This window comes from Fonsecaea monophora (assembly GCF_001642475.1).
Source record: "Fonsecaea monophora strain CBS 269.37 chromosome Unknown Scaff32, whole genome shotgun sequence".
Classification (NCBI taxonomy): domain Eukaryota; kingdom Fungi; phylum Ascomycota; class Eurotiomycetes; order Chaetothyriales; family Herpotrichiellaceae; genus Fonsecaea; species Fonsecaea monophora.
In genome coordinates, this window is record NW_019173963.1 from 92100 (window position 1) to 107594 (window position 15495).

At 52.0% G+C, this 15495-nt stretch overlaps 7 protein-coding genes across 7 annotated transcripts; 3 read left to right on the plus strand and 4 right to left on the minus strand.

The window, feature by feature from the left end:
* Positions 1–762: 762 nt before the first annotated feature.
* On the plus strand, positions 763–1693 carry AYO21_05214 (formyltetrahydrofolate deformylase; the record flags this gene model as incomplete). The annotated part of the gene is made up of 2 exons (XM_022655184.1): positions 763–1083; positions 1169–1693. 2 exons carry the CDS (start codon positions 763–765, stop codon positions 1691–1693), a joined length of 846 nt encoding a protein of 281 aa, XP_022512465.1.
* Positions 1694–2516: 823 nt separating this feature from the next.
* AYO21_05215 (hypothetical protein) lies at positions 2517–3791 on the plus strand (the record flags this gene model as incomplete). The annotated part of the gene is made up of 1 exon (XM_022655185.1): positions 2517–3791. The coding sequence occupies one exon, from the start codon at positions 2517–2519 to the stop codon at positions 3789–3791; it is 1275 nt and encodes a 424-aa protein (XP_022512466.1).
* An 873-nt stretch (positions 3792–4664) lies between these two features.
* AYO21_05216 (hypothetical protein) lies at positions 4665–6050 on the minus strand (the record flags this gene model as incomplete). The annotated part of the gene is made up of 2 exons (XM_022655186.1): positions 4665–5758; positions 5825–6050. The coding sequence occupies 2 exons, from the start codon at positions 6048–6050 to the stop codon at positions 4665–4667; spliced, it is 1320 nt and encodes a 439-aa protein (XP_022512467.1).
* Positions 6051–6555: 505 nt separating this feature from the next.
* On the minus strand, positions 6556–8436 carry AYO21_05217 (hypothetical protein; the record flags this gene model as incomplete). The annotated part of the gene is made up of 1 exon (XM_022655187.1): positions 6556–8436. The coding sequence occupies one exon, from the start codon at positions 8434–8436 to the stop codon at positions 6556–6558; it is 1881 nt and encodes a 626-aa protein (XP_022512468.1).
* Positions 8437–9364: 928 nt separating this feature from the next.
* AYO21_05218 (ribosomal protein S18) lies at positions 9365–9988 on the minus strand (the record flags this gene model as incomplete). The annotated part of the gene is made up of 3 exons (XM_022655188.1): positions 9365–9574; positions 9625–9854; positions 9910–9988. The coding sequence occupies 3 exons, from the start codon at positions 9986–9988 to the stop codon at positions 9365–9367; spliced, it is 519 nt and encodes a 172-aa protein (XP_022512469.1).
* Positions 9989–10310: 322 nt separating this feature from the next.
* On the plus strand, positions 10311–12806 carry AYO21_05219 (hypothetical protein; the record flags this gene model as incomplete). The annotated part of the gene is made up of 1 exon (XM_022655189.1): positions 10311–12806. One exon carries the CDS (start codon positions 10311–10313, stop codon positions 12804–12806), a length of 2496 nt encoding a protein of 831 aa, XP_022512470.1.
* A 320-nt stretch (positions 12807–13126) lies between these two features.
* On the minus strand, positions 13127–14223 carry AYO21_05220 (hypothetical protein; the record flags this gene model as incomplete). Its single annotated transcript, XM_022655190.1, has 3 exons — positions 13127–13282; positions 13389–13414; positions 13887–14223. The coding sequence occupies 3 exons, from the start codon at positions 14221–14223 to the stop codon at positions 13127–13129; spliced, it is 519 nt and encodes a 172-aa protein (XP_022512471.1).
* Between the last annotated feature and the right edge of the window lie 1272 nt (positions 14224–15495).

Below are 15495 nucleotides of genomic sequence, written 5' to 3' on the forward strand. Positions count from 1 at the left end.
GCGACAGAACGAGATGACAGAGGATTGATGACTGACATTCAACTCCATGAAGAGGCCGAGTGACGAGGAGGAGGAGGGGATGGTCGTGGTCATATACTAGAAGCTGAGAGCATTGGGGGAGTTCAATGGCGGGTCGAGAAGAGAGCAACGCGTTGGTTCATGAATCCGAAACCGCGAACCCACGTGAGATCGATCAGATTGGCGCAGCCAGCGGCAGCAGCCTGGCGAGCCTGCGCTGGTCTCACCTCTCCAGGCACCAGATCCGCCCTAACTTCCACAGGGCCTCTATTTCTTCTCGCTGAGCCGTCAAAGACTGTTCATCGCCCCTTGGCGATTCAAGAGACAAGATTTCAATCTCCAGAAGTGGAGTTGAACCGTTTGGATGCCTAGATGCGCCTAACTGCGCCTAGCTGCGCCTAGCATGCAGGCAGAACGGAGCAGAGGGCCACGAGGCGAAAGCTGGGGAAGTACTTTGCCGTAGCTTGGCGCAGTTTCTCATACGGCAGATCAAAAACTCAACAAGTGCACTCTGATATGGACAGAATTTTCGGTCATTGGCCCAAGTCACACGAGCACATAATCTTGCACAGACAGACATCAAGGCAGATGCTTACCATTTTGAGTGGAGCAAGACTTGCAAGTCGGAGTGTAGTACGACAAAGATTCCCCCGCGTGCAGCCTGCAGAAAAGACTGCTACATTCCTCCGATCGAAGTCTCTATTTTCTACCGCGTCAACTCAAGACTCGTCCATTCTCGCAAAGATGGCCAACGACCACATCCTGACCCTGTCGTGTCCGGATAAGCCGGGTATAGTTCATGCTGTGACGGGGATCTTTGCGCGAAACAACCTCAACATTCTTGACCTGCAACAATTCAGCGACCGGACCTCGGAGAAATTCTTCATGAGAGTGCACTTCGGACCGGCTGATGACACAAAATTCCTGATTCCTTCGTTCGAGGAGCTGGCAAACGATATCAAGATGGACTACGAGCTGAGACCTGTGGCTGAGAAGCCAAAGGTTTTGATCATGGTTTCCAAGATTGGCTACTGCTTGAACGACCTCCTTTTTCGCCAGAAGACTGTGAGACCCCTTTGTTGACAAAGACTGTTGCGTTGTGCTTCTGGTTGTGTCAATAGTCTGTCCAAGCCTAACAGAATATATGCAGGGGCAATTGGCTATCGAGGTGCCGTTGATTGTATCGAACCACCAGGACTTCGAACCACTGGCCAAGAGTTATAACATTGCTTTTCATCATCTGCCTGTCTCCAAGGACACCAAGGCCGAACAAGAAGACCGCATCCTGGAGCTTATCAAAGAGCACAACATCGACTTGGTAGTTCTAGCGAGGTACATGCAAGTACTCTCTCCGAAGCTCTGTGAAGCTATGTCCGGCAAAATCATCAATATTCATCACAGCTTCTTACCTTCCTTCAAGGGTGCAAAGCCATACCACCAAGCTTTCGACAGGGGCGTCAAGATCATTGGCGCGACAGCTCATTTCGTGACCGCCGATCTAGACGAAGGTCCGATTATCGAGCAGAGGGTCACGAGAGTGGACCATAGCATGACGCCCAAGGAACTCGTTGACGAAGGGAGCAATGTGGAGAGTCAGGTTTTAGCTGCGGCAGTCAAGTGGTGGTCAGAAAAGCGAGTATTTTTGAACGGGCACAAAACGGTGGTATTCAACTGAGGTCAAGCGTCCGTTCCTCCTGAAGTCCCCTCTCAGAACTTAGACGGCGGTGTTTCCAGCACACAGCATAGACACTGGGACGGCGACACAAACATATATATCACCTGAGCTGTCCCCAGCACAGTCGCCATTTTTTCATCTACGGTAAGACGAAAAGTTGGAAGCATTGAATTGAATGAGACAGTTTACCTCATGGCTCCTTGGATCACACACATCCCAGTCGGACTTGTCCACCATCATATACTTGCTTTTATCCATTGTATGCAAATTCTCCTCCACTCCTGCTTCCGCATTTTTCCAATCGACATGCAGCAAGGCTAGCATCGGACAGGGCCATCCGTACCACAGAAAGTGACCACCATCTCAGTCCAGCGCGACAGACCCACAAGGGTTTCTCGCCTTCGTGCGTCAACGTGGGGAACGGAGATGCCAGCTGCATGGGTCGGCGCAAGAGTGGATTCGTATCAAGGACATGTCCGTCCATGAAAGAATGCTTGCATGCTTCTTGGAACGGCACGACAGATAGTAGTCGATACGGCCGCCCCGCTGAGACAATGCGTTCTGACCATAAAGGCTGGCCTGTCGTGCTTTTGGTGCGGCGGGAGGAGCCTATTCGACTTACTTTACAGCTCAACTGGCCCAACATCACGGGGCGTGTAACAAGCAAGACACCTGTTCCCTCTACAGTACAAGTGGTCAAGGGCAGTGTCGCCGGTGATAGAGCAAGGGAGGGGCAACAGCGCAGGTGGCGAAGGGAACGTTTCCAGACAACCAAGCGGCAATTGAAGGGCAACAAAGACAACGAGCGATACCAAGCACAGCAATGGCGAGAAAAGTGGCTTCGACTCTAACACACTCGGTGCTGTTCGTCTCCCTTCTAGCATTTACTCACGTCCACGCGCACACCCATTCCCATGATGATACTCCCGACGCCGCCTCGGAGACACCTCTCTCCTTCTCAGTCGGGCCCAACTACCCCTATCCCCTCGAGGACCTGGACAAAGACCTCCCTTTCTCTCAGCCCGTCACCTTTGCCCACTTGCCGTGGGAGCGGTGTTTTTCCTCCCGCCACGCAGCTGAATTGGACATTGCCATTGTAGGATTCCCCTACGACACGTCGACCTCGTACCGGCCCGGCGCACGCTTTGGGCCCCGAGGTATTCGAGCCGCAAGCTCCAGGGAGAAGAAGGGGAGAAGCTACAACACAGTCTGGGGCATTGACCCCTTGACGGAAGGAGGGCTGAACATCGTCGACTGCGGAGACATCCCAGTGACTCCATTTGACGCCCAGCATGCGTTCCGCCAGATGGAGCAGGGCTACCGGCAGATCTTGTTCCACAACACCTCGAGCACAGCCACAACGGACGCTTCGTCAAATCCAACCGAGGGCAAGAGAACATGGCAACATCCCCGAATCCTTTCTCTGGGGGGCGACCACTCGATCGTCCTTCCGATCCTTCGCTCCCTCAAGGAGATCTACGGGCCCATCTCCGTCATCCACCTCGACTCCCACCTAGACACCTGGGATCCCTACGCGGGATACACGGGGATTGTCTCGGAACAGAGCGCCATCACCCACGGGACTTTCTTCTGGCACGCCGCCCGGGAAGGGTGCATCGCCAAGGGGAGCAGCGTGCACGGGGGGCTGCGGACAAAACTCTTCTCGCCCAAGGACTACGTCACGGATCGGGAGGTGGTGGGCTTCGAGCTGATCGAGGCGCACGAGATCGACGAAGACCCCAAGGGCATGCAGGGCATCACTGACCGGGTGCGCAGCATCGTTGGGACCGACAACCCCGTCTACCTCAGCATCGACATTGACGTCCTGGACCCCAGCATTGCCCCAGCCACGGGCACGCCCGAGTCAGGAGGCTGGACGACGCGCGAGGTCAAGAGATTCATCAAGGGCCTGGAAGGGGTGCGGCTGGTCGGCGCCGACGTCGTTGAGGTGAGCCCCCCATACGACACGGTTGCGGAGGTGACGAGCGTGGCGGCCAGCGATCTCCTGGTCGACATTCTAGCGTTGATGGTCAAGGATTCCCCAGGCAAGCCGGACAAAGCGCAGACAGGAGGACAAGAGGTAAAGGACGAGTTGTGAAAGCCGTTCCAAGTTGCTCGTGTGACTCCGAAATACACTTGTACAGAGTACGTATTCAGGACCCGCTCGACGGAATCATCATGACTTGCTCCGCCTGATCAGAATTGTTTGTTGACAATGGGAAAACCGTCGACACTTGGCTGGACTGGACAGGCTGATCATCATATACATGTAATCACCTTGGGGAATATATCAACTGCCTTCATTCCGGATACCACTTCCCATCAATGGCAAAGGTGGTTGGTTCGTTGGCCGATTGGTTTTCTGAATCCCTCATTGCCGTCACGACCTATCAATCTCTCCTTCTCCTTCTCCTCCTCCGCTCGCAACCCGGAGTGCTCCCTGCCTGGTTCACTGTTCTTGAATCCTGTTCCTCGATGGTGTCCACCACGCCGGGGGTATCGTAGAGCTCATTCACATACCAATCACATTGAAAGCCTCAAAGCCTCCCAATCCCACCGTCGATAATAGACCCTGGGCCCTTCTCCCATAGCACCAAAACACCAAAACATAACATCCCGCACGCGCCGTCTGGTCGCAATCCCCATAATCAATTGACGACTGAGAATGCTTGTAAATATCGTAAATATCACCCAGTCCCGGGTAGCCCGCCACTGCTCTCCAAAGTGAGACAGGGTTGAGCACGACGTCCACCTCTTAGACTCGTTCGCTTCACCTTGCGACGGATGCGCAGTTCATTAAATGCCCAAGGCTGCGTACCGCAGTCCTTATCATTGATGGTGTGTGTCAGCCAGGCGGCGAACCTTGTATATTGTTGGCGTCTGGCACTTCACTCTTTTCAGACTCATAATGCTTGTTCCTTCCCAACGGTCTTATTCTCTGTTGGTCCTGATTTCGATGTTATTATGTCTGCTACACACGAATAGCCAGACAATCAGCAAGAACAGAATCTAGACCACTTCTGTCCTGAGGCCCAGCACCTTCCCAGCCATAGTTGTCGGTGTTGTCAACATCCATACCATCCTCGGCTGGATCAATATGCCCATTCGCTGTTGTCGATGCTGCCGCCGCGTTGGCCTCTTCCTCTTGCTCCATGAGCCATTGATCATGATCGTATCCTGCTGAAGCATTGCTCACGCTGAATGCAATACAAGGCATCGCATTCCAAGGCACAGGGCCAACCTGGGTAGTTAGTTGCAGATCTGCTATGCCGATTGGGCGTCTTGCATATGCAACCTGCGCTTCAGTCGGCAACAGGTCGTCGTCACGAGTCCTGTTGAGCCTCCCAGCCTTGACTTCCTCTTCCTCCCTATCGATTTTCTTCTTGTAGGAGCTCGTCAAGATTCCTCCACCTGCGCTGTGCTCGTACCTTGGACCATTGGACCGTGTTCGATTCACGACTTCGGCCAGTAGGGTTTTGAGATATGTCTCGGCGGCTATCCCCACCAGCTCAGCACATTGTATTGAGCAACCTTGCGCGACAGACTCTTCATAACAAATGGGAACGATCCGAGAATGTATCGTCGGTGTGTCGGGAAACTCAAGAGTTTCTGAGAAAAGTGGCTGCACGTATCTTTTCCTGATTTCCAAGTCCCAATTTGTCTTTGTCAGTCCTCCTGCGGCTGCACTTGGGGCGGTCTCTGGTGCCTTGATTCTGCCGGCAAGGTACAGCTCTTCATATGGGTTCCTTCGAGCCGCCGCCTCTTCGTCCGCCTTCTCATTTGCTGCTCCTTTGATGCGTCGTCGGTCTCGTGCGGGTAGGGCCATCACTTCGGCCTTGAGTCGCTGTTCGCTCGCATCGCTGATGGCTGTTGCTTTGGTGCCGGACGTCAGTGCGGATTTGTCTGTCGTTGCGCTGACCCATGCTGCCAGTCCAGGTTCAGGGGGATCTCTGCCGGTGTTACATAGTATGGCTAATATTAAAGAGTTGTGGGCATGTTCGGTCTGAGGAGTCGCATAGATGAAGACATCGCAGAGGTCGCCGAATTCTCGTGCGTTCAGTTCCCCTGCAGACAGTGGTCAGCCTCCGTGTCCAATTTATTGAGCCTCCAGCGCCTGGAAGTACAGCTGACCTCGTATAAACCTGGTTATAGCATCGAAATATGTATCCCAGTTGTGACCGATCAAGGACTTGAGTTCAGTATACAAAGGTTCCAGGTCCACCCGAGGGTAGCTTTGAGCCGCTTTCGGTTGTTTCGACGCCGACCCGGGAGGAGGCTTCGTGGTGGTCGTTGTAGACGTGATCGTATCTGATCGTGTGAGAGCGGCGGGGTTGAATGTCTCGTCGAATGTAGCCATGCTGGCTGGGCCCGAGGACCGATGGGAGATGATTCAAGGAGCGCGCATGCGCAGCGCGGTATTGAGCAAGACTGTGTTCATGCAGAGAACCAGCGCATTGCGCGTCTCGACATGGCTTCTCTGATGTTGTGGCGGGAAGATGTGGGAGTTGGTCAGAGTCCGGTCATTCGAGTCGCAGTTGGATGGTGTGGGTGAGGGAAAGTTTGCGGAGCCCTGACATTGTGAGGCTTGTGGTTGAACCAAACACCATCCCCGAATATGGAGGGTCGAACACCGCACACCGATGGAATGTCCGGTCTAGGTTGCCACAATTCTGGTAGACAGAGCGTTTGGTGACAAGTACATGCTACTCATGCCATTCATTTCGCTACGTGATCCTCAACAGAGTGTAATGTTTGTTTCCCGCAGCCTCGTCCTCACTGCATCAGGCTGTCTCGACCAGGAGACTCAACCAGTCCTTCGTCAACTCGTAACGCCATGTGCCTCGTAACGTCTATGCACCCATCTATGCGATCTTGATCTTCCACTTCTTGACTGTGGCATCGGCTCCAGTGCTGTACACAGTGTCTCCGAGCCAGAGAAGGCCATTGACCCCTTCCTTATGCGCATTCGTCTCCTTCACTCTCTTCCCAGGTTCCTTCAAGCTCCAAGCAAATATATTAGTGTCCAGGCTACCAGAAGCTGCTCCTGTACCTTCTGGGTTCCATGCGATGCAGGTGATCTTTGCCGTATGAGCGCTCCACCGATCGGTCACAAGCTCGAGCGAGCAATTCCCAGTCACCATCCCCGTGATGCCGGTGCTGATCTTGTACACGTAGATTTTTCCTGCAGCAGATCCGACTGCCACCATCGAGCCATCATTGGAAAAGGATATGGCCGTTAGCGGGTGGGCAGAGACTTGTTCGATGAACGCAATCTGCTTGGGCGCTTTTCCTGGCACAACGGAGAATAGGCGAAGACTTGAATCCTGGGAACCGATCGCGACAGTGCTACCGTGAGATGCGAGAGATGTCGGCGTTGATTTCAAGGGCAGTTCTCCGTCTTCTTCCCCATCATTGTACACAATGACGCTTTCTAGTTGAGCTACCACAACCAGAGAGTCCGTCGTGCATGTTAGAGCTTTTGGTTGTGATGATAGTTTAGTAGACTGCCCTGTGAACGTTTTGGCTCCGGCGTCAACTGTTCTCAGAGTATCATCCCAACTAACCGAAAACACTTGAGGATGTTTCCCTGAAGGCGCAGCAGCAAGTCCAGAGATGATGTTGGTTGGTCCATCCCCTTCGATGGTCTCCGCTGTCCCATTTGCAGCATCCCACGAGCACAATCGTCCCTCGGAACTGCCCGTCCACAATGTAGCACTCTTCGCTTCACCAGAAGATGTGAGGGCGGTAATGTTCTTTTGATGACCCGAAATGACTTTGGAAGGTTTGCTTGACCCGCTGTTCAGATAGTTGAGATCTCCGCTCAGGGACAGGGATATAATCACTCCGTCTGACCTGCCTGCCGGCCATACGACGCCAACTTGCTGATCTGCAACGGCCATAGCATCGCCAAAAGACCAGGTGTGAGTGACTTTCCCAGCTTCCACATCCCATGTCTTGACTGTGCGGTCACCGGAACAAGTCACAAAGCTCTTCGAATCTTTGGACCACGAGACTCCGAAAATACTGCCTTTGTGGCCTTCCGCGCCGTCTGCGATCTCAGTCTTCACGTCCCCAGTTTTGCCGTCATATAGATAGATCTTCTTATCTCCGCCAACACTGAGCAAGTGATTGCCATCCGGCGAGAAAGCGACTCCGTAAATGAAGTTCGTATGGTTTCCTCGACCAGGGATGCCGTTGAATTTGAACGGAGCACCATGATAGAAGACCAAGTTCTTGTCATCACCTCCTGTAGCCGCCCTCAGGGGTCTTTGTTGTCTTATGCTGACGGCATTGACCTGTGCAGAGTGGCCGCTGATCTCTCCCACCGTGTTGCCTGAATCCGCCGTCACGCAGTGTCCATAGCGTTGTTTCCCATCCCCTACTGCTATGATACGCTGACTGTCACCATCCCACGCAATATCATTGATACGCCCTGATATAATGGCATATTCTCCTTTTGTCGCTCCCGATCCATTGGGTGAGCAGTCCCAAACCCGTACAATGCCCGAAGCGTCACCAGAGGCACAATAAAAGCCGGAAGGCGCAAACCTGGCAACGGTGGTCGTAGTCGTGTGTTGGGTGTACTGAGTGGATATAGCAGGGTTGTCGATGGATCGAAGAAATATGGACTTGTTGGCAGCGTAGGCAATTCGCTCACCCTTGGAGTCAGCACTTAGAGGGGTAGGCAAGCCTCGAGAGGTGGAGGGAAGTGCGGCATAGATGCCGTCGGCGATTATGGACATCTTCTTTCATGAAGGGGTATGGTAGAAGTGACAGCAACCACCTCTGGTGGTTTTAATTGAATTGAGATGCGGGTAGGTGAAGATGTTGCAAAGCCGCAGCTCCCCAAATATACATACTTCTGTTCCAGGCAAGGCTGGCGAGGCTACAAGGCTACAAGGCTGCGTGGTACCTCTTCGGGTCGATAAGAAAGGAAACAGACGGAGCTCTTGATTACTTAGGTTCCAAATCTGACATTCTACTCGTATAAGCATGTAAAAGTACAGAGAAAATGCGAAACCGCCGATAATCCTCGTCGTGATCGAGTAACTACCAAGAGTCCACATATCCATTTCTAACCAAGCCCGCTTTGCGCCGGACCGCATTCACTTTGACCCAAAACCACTCCCCCTTCAATGGAACGTTCCGAGTCTCGTTCACAATTAGCAGAACCAAGATAGAAAATGTGTCGGAAAGCACACGGCAAATGTTACACCATATAAAGGTGTATAATCGCTTCAATCGCGGGGCTGTTCGAACATTGGAGACTAGCATGCCATCATACCCACGACATACCTTGAGAGGCATTGATCGTGGGAGATTGTGGCGAGTTGGTAACGTAAAAATGGCCGATCGCCAGGAAGGTCGTGTATCCTGCTCGTACCCATCTTCCTCATAACGACTGGAGTGGCTTGCCGTGTGGTTCTCGTTTATTAGGCTGGTCGCAGCTCTTGTCCTTGTGGTTGGCAGCTTTCGTAGGATAAGGTGTAAGAAGCAGGATTTCTGCAAAGTTGCCTTGTGCAAAATCCCCGCAACATCCAGTTTGAAAGGGTCTCGAGGCGCAGGGTGACTTTGCACTTGTTCCTGAACTTTTCGCTCCCGAATTCAGGTGTCGATCTTGCCATAGCGTGGGATATTTTGGCGTTCCTTGACAGACCAGGAATGCCAGCTTCACCTCACTCGCCCTGTGTTGAGCATTCTGCCCTGCATCTCTTCCTTGATGATTTCAGGATGTTTGTGGATACTCGGCATGAGACCCAATGCTATCGCCCTCCGAATGGCTTTCGCAATTTTTCGTTGGTTGACTGGTCGCAGTCCGGTTGAGTTCGAATGTCGGATCCGGCCCATCTCGGTCACATACTCTGACATCACGGAGAAGTTCTAGGGATGATTAGCATAGGGATACCACATCCTTGGGATCACAAGCTCACTTTATACAAGGTAAGAGGGTTGACAGATAGTGCGTCAAAAGCGTCGGTCGTGGGTCGGTGTTTGACCCTCCACTTGCGAGCTTCTGCCGCACTCAGGTCGTGAGGTGCATACACATCGCCAGCTTTCCAGGGTCGCGTAAGCTGTCGTGCGATGGCTTGATTTTCTTGTGCCACTGCTGCTCTTCGTTCTGCTTCTCTGACCGTCATTCCGGCTGCGCGTTTGAAGGTCTCTGCACAGCGGTGGTTAACAGGGTCTCTCTGTCAGTAATAATCGAGAAGACGTACGGTCAAGAGGAGATGAGGCGATAGATTTGCTGGCGCGACCCAGCTGCAGCCCTAGGCTGTGACTGAGCTGAGCCGACATATTTCAATAGACCTGGGCTGTGGAAGCAACTAGAGGGAATGAACCTACTGAGGTCAGATGGAGAACAAGGCATTGAAAGACTTGTACCCAGTATTTTCTGTAGGGCCGAACACCAAAAGGAAGGTGCGCCGAATCTCCGCATTTCAATCGCAGTACGAGGAACATATACTTGTATATGCAGAATCGTCTAAAACATCATGCCACTACGATTTCTCTAGCTGAAATCAGCATTGTGCTCCCCTCTCCCCCTCCTTTTCGGCCATGTTTCTCTCGCTCTTCGACATCTAAAACACCATTGCAATTGGTGTTGAAAGTTGTTACCATGAAGTGCTCACATTTGACCCGGAGCGTCTTCCGTGCAATCATTGCCAACAAACCATATGCCATTAGAGGCTGCCAGAGAGTGATCGGAAGGAGACCTGCCTATCAGTCACCCTGCACCACCTATCACCTCTACCAAAGACGACATCTCTTTGGACTCAACTTTGGAGGTGCTCGACAGGGCTTCGAGGGTGCTAAAAGCACTCCTGCCAATGTCGAACTTGCACTGAGCAAGCTGGTTGATCTCATCAGGGCGCGAAGGAGCCAGTCTCGATTACCCCCGGATAACGAAGTTGTCGATGCTCTCAGATTCCTGTTCACCTCTAGAATCGAGTCCCCCCGACGCTTAACGAGAAATGAGGTCTTCCTGGCCACTGAGGCTTTCAAGCATTTACAAGAGCGTGGTCATATTTTCATGGAAGACACCAAGACGAGTCTATCAGAGGAAGATCTGGACAACATTTTGCTGGCATTAGCATCTGCAACAGGTCATGATAGGTTTCGAACCGATGCACGGATTCTAGCAACCTTGGTCTTCAACGCACTCAAGGATCGACCCGGAGCTGCAAATGATTCCCACGTCCCCATCCAGCCCAGTGGACATCATCGGGCTCCAGGTTCGCTCCTGTTGACCTATATTACCGTGCTCTCCAGAACAGGCTCAGCCCAGGACGCTCTAGAACTCCTTCGCAAATCTCCCAACGCCTTAGATCGAGCCAGCTTACCTATGTGGACAACTGTGTTGAGAGGCCTCGCAAACGAAGGACGAATGTCAGAGTTCTGGAAGCTCATGCAGCAAGTGCTGAACACCGTCGGGCAACTGGATGCTGTCTCTCAAGAAATATTAGTCACTTACTTTGCACAGCACGACGAGATTTCTACCTTGAAAAAGGTCTTCTCTCTACCTTTAGCGGAAGGTCAGCTGCCAACAACACCGACATTAGTCAAGGTCGTGGACTGTGCGATGCAGAACGGGGAATTGGAATGGTGCGCAAAGGCAGTGCACCTGCTGCAACAGAGGACCGATGCAGGAGACATAGCAGGGACTTTACTGCTCTGGCACGCTACGCATGATCCCGATGTGAACCACATACGCCAAATGGTTCAACAGCTATCGGAGCGAGGGGTAACCGATGCAGTGTCAATGAAAAGCCTGAACCGTGTGATCGAGTATGCATATGCGCAAAATAACCCGGAGATAGCGATGCGCTATCTGGAACTGGCCGAATCTCTTGGTCTACACCCGGACGCCAGGACTCGAGCTTTGCAGCTGAATTACGAAATGAAGCGCGGAGATCGTGCGGCTGCAGCCCTGGCTTACGAGCTTCTATCCAGAGAAGATATACCCGTCGACAGGTCGGATGTGCCAATTCTAAACCACTACATTGCCGCCTTGTCCTTCTCTGCAGATCCTGAATACATGCATCTGATGCAGGTGGTTGACCACCTACTTGAAAGTGGAGCAGAACTAGAGGCTGAAGCAATTGCGGGACTGTGCCACGTCTTCCTTCAAAAAGACGAATTGGAAGAAGCAACAGGTCTACTCCGCCACCGCGTCGACAGCTATCCCATGGACGACCGGGCTAGAATAGCTGCGGTCTTCCAACAATTCATCGTGGATCCGACGGTCAAGGACCAGCGCGCCTACAATGCCTACGAACTGTTCCGTCATGCGTTCCCCGAGGCCCCGGTACGAGACCGTATCACCCTGATGCAGTCGTTCTTTGATCGGAATCGTCCTGACCTAGCATGCCTCGTATTCGGCCATATGCGGCAGCGTGAAGATATTGAAGCTCGGCCTACACCTGAGGCATATGCGAAATGCTTTGAGGGGATCGCCAAGTGTAAGGACATCGACGGGCTACAGATGGTCTACAATATGCTCAAACTAGACCTGGAAGTCGAACAGACGACGCGCATCCACAATGGGCTTATGGCAGCATACACGGAATGTCAACAACCGTTTGTCGCGATTATCGATCATTTCTGGAAGATCATGGAGTCCCGCGAGGGACCCACGTTGAGCTCTTTTATCCTTGCTCTGCGAGCATGTGAGAGGTGGATACCACAGGGCGGTCACGAGGCGAGACGTATTATGGCACTGATGCAGAGTTTTAACCTCATCATCACAAAAGAAGTGTACGATGCGTACATTGGTGCCCTTGCTGGACAGTCCGAGTTCGAAAATGTCGTGGAATTGATTGAGCATATGGAGCACGATACAGGCGAGCTTCCTGACGCTGTCACCATTGGCACATTCTACAACGCCATACCCTGGCAGTATCGCAAGGACGAGGTGGAGAAGTGGGCGAAGAAGGCGCATCCAGAACTGTGGGCCGAGCTGGAAAGCTTTGGCGACATTATAGATGAGGAGTGGGAGATTAGGTACTTCAAGATTGACCGCTCAGTGGATATGGACGACGACCTTTTGTTCCAAAAGGGCGACTATCATCCTGTCATTGCTCAAGAGAGTCAAGCGATGTTGGAAACGCCCTAAAGTGAGACGCCACCAGTATCCAGCGGGTTGAATTTGACATTAGTGGGTTGGAGGTTTCTGTCTTGGACGGCGATGGTATAGCCCAATTTCTACTTGAGGCGGTCAATGGAGTATTGGCTTGAACAGGAGATTTGTTTGTGACGCGCTTTCTTGATCTGGTCTGTCTAATCTGTCACCAAATACTCCATTGTCAACACCAATATTTATGGCGAGGCGTTCTTCAAGCCCTGCCAACCCAGAATCATCACCACGGTATCCGTCAATTCAAGTGTGTCTTGACAACGCAAACGAAGCATCTCTCTTGAAGGCGGTCCCCATGATCATGGCCTTGTCTTGAGCAACGATTCTTCGCTCGAAGGCTTCTGGTCACTGGTCGCTGCTGGCGAGACATCTTTCAACTGCGTGCTCGGATGCTTGTCCGCGTCTGTGGGCTTGATCAATTTGCTGAGACTGACCCATAGATCCTGGTAGTTTGCCTAGGAGTAAACAAAAGTTGGTCTGGTTAGGTCTCCTGAAGAAAAAATACTAACGACAAAGGAAAGTGGACGAGTGAGTGAGTAAAAACAAGAGAAGCCAACTCACCTCCGCCTCGGCCGTGACCTCTTGTACTTTTTCCACAAGTCGTCCACCCTTTGATCCACGCCGATGTCTCTCCTACCACTCAACATCTCCGCGTCAACCTGCCACAGATCCTCGTATACTCCTCGCAGGCGATTCCTAAACTGTAATGCCCTGTTTGGTTGGTTTCTTCTCTTGCGAAAGGTCAAAAAGCCCGCAATGACGGTGTTGATGGACGGTTATAGCGATTCTTGCCGCCTTTGAATCTTGTCAAATCGTTTATCAGTTTTTCCTGGTGGCATAATAGAGGACGAATACGCAGCAAAGAACGAATCGGCACTTTGAACGAAGAGCTAGACTTGTCGTCCCGAGCGCGGTGACTGTTGCGCCAATACCGATTTGAGGCCAGAGCAAACCGTGCGAGACGCACATGGCGATGTAATAGAAACGGGTTTGATCCCTGTATGCTTTCTCGAGACGGTTTCGGAAGAGGAATTGGTCAGTGTAAGTCGCCTTACGAACCCGACGAATTGTCAGCATTTTTCCGGTTCAGCTTGAGTCGCTGCTTGAGCGATGATTGCAGAAGTCGTTTGTTCACGTCTGCGTCTTTGATGCAAGGCCTTTGTAAGGTGAAGGACAGCATGAGAGGAATCGCATCAGTTTCAGGTTTTATCCCTACCCGTTGACGAAATTCTGTTCGTTTATCCGAAATTCCACTTGACTGGCTCGAGCCAGGAGCATTACCTGTGCTACCTTCGTGGTCATAGCTAGGATGTGTCGAGGACTCAATCTGAGCTTGGGTGGCCGTTGCGATAGATCTCATATCTTCGACCAAAGGAGCACGACTGTCCTGGGACATGCTCGCTGGAAAGGACATGATTATGAATAAATCTCACCAGCAACAAGCTATCTGCTTGAGGCTTTTATAAACATAGCTTACCTCACCATGGAGGACATGCCTCTTCATCAACCACAGCATCAGTTTCCAAAAGAAGGAAACTATTCAGCAGCAGCTGGCAGTTTTGCCAAAGGGTGCAGCGCTTTCACGAGAGAGCATTGCATAGACGAAATCTGTATACATTATACGAAGTATATGATCTGGAAGCGCTTGTGAGAGGAGGGTGCTGACACAAGCAACAAGGTATGTCTTCCCGCCCGCGGTCAAGGTTGAGCGTTTACAAGCCAGTCCACCCAATCCAAATGGCGTCAAGGTCGGTACCGTCCCAACTTCCTCTGCGACACAAGTTGATGAACCATCCAGGCGATTTTCCTCATTGACGGATTTGGAGCAAGCCCCTGTTTGAAGGAAGCGGTGCGAGATTCGAACCCTGGGATCACGGCAATTCAGCCAAAGGACGCGTAGGACTCCCTGCCACAACCTTGATCATGTGCCTATCTAGAGGGAAGACTGCGACACCATGCATTGGTTCATATACATGGTACATTGTGGACGCCTCTCGACTTTGAATCCTCCCGCTGCTCCACGGAAAGATTATTGAAGAAGTGAAGAAGCATTATATGAACAGGATGACGGCCTACGACGCGGTGGAAAAACAAAACTCGCCTTTGTTCCACTGTTTGCAGGCCACCGTCCCCGTGGATCGTTACTCAGAGTTCGAAATGAGCCCTGTGAGTCTACTTCGCCAACGCCGCCAAAGCATCCAGTGAGCAGTGAGTCCAGTGTCCGACGACACTTATTGTACATATATTCTGACATACCTGTATGTAGTTACCCTCAATTGTGTGCTCTAGACGGATTTGCGCGTGGTGCCCAGGAGACTGTTCAAGAAAAAGTATCGACGTTCTGACGGAGAGCCTTACTGCCGATTGTCATACGAGCTGCAGGTGGAAAATACCGAGTCCGGACTGATGAAGTATTCGCTATTGATCGAGGCCAGAGAGTATTCTGCTGTGGATGCCATTTATTGAGGCGGTTTCCATGTGCTTTGGTTCTTGCACAGATCAGTACGCTGTCAAGAGGCGCTCATGGCTGGGATCCGACCGACTCTTGCCATCCTCGTCGCTATGTACCTAGCTTTGTCATCGCTTTCCCATCTGGAGAGTCCAGCTATAAGGATGTTGTGTTTACGACGTTCCACGGCATCGTTCACGGTAAGATGTATGGTGGTCA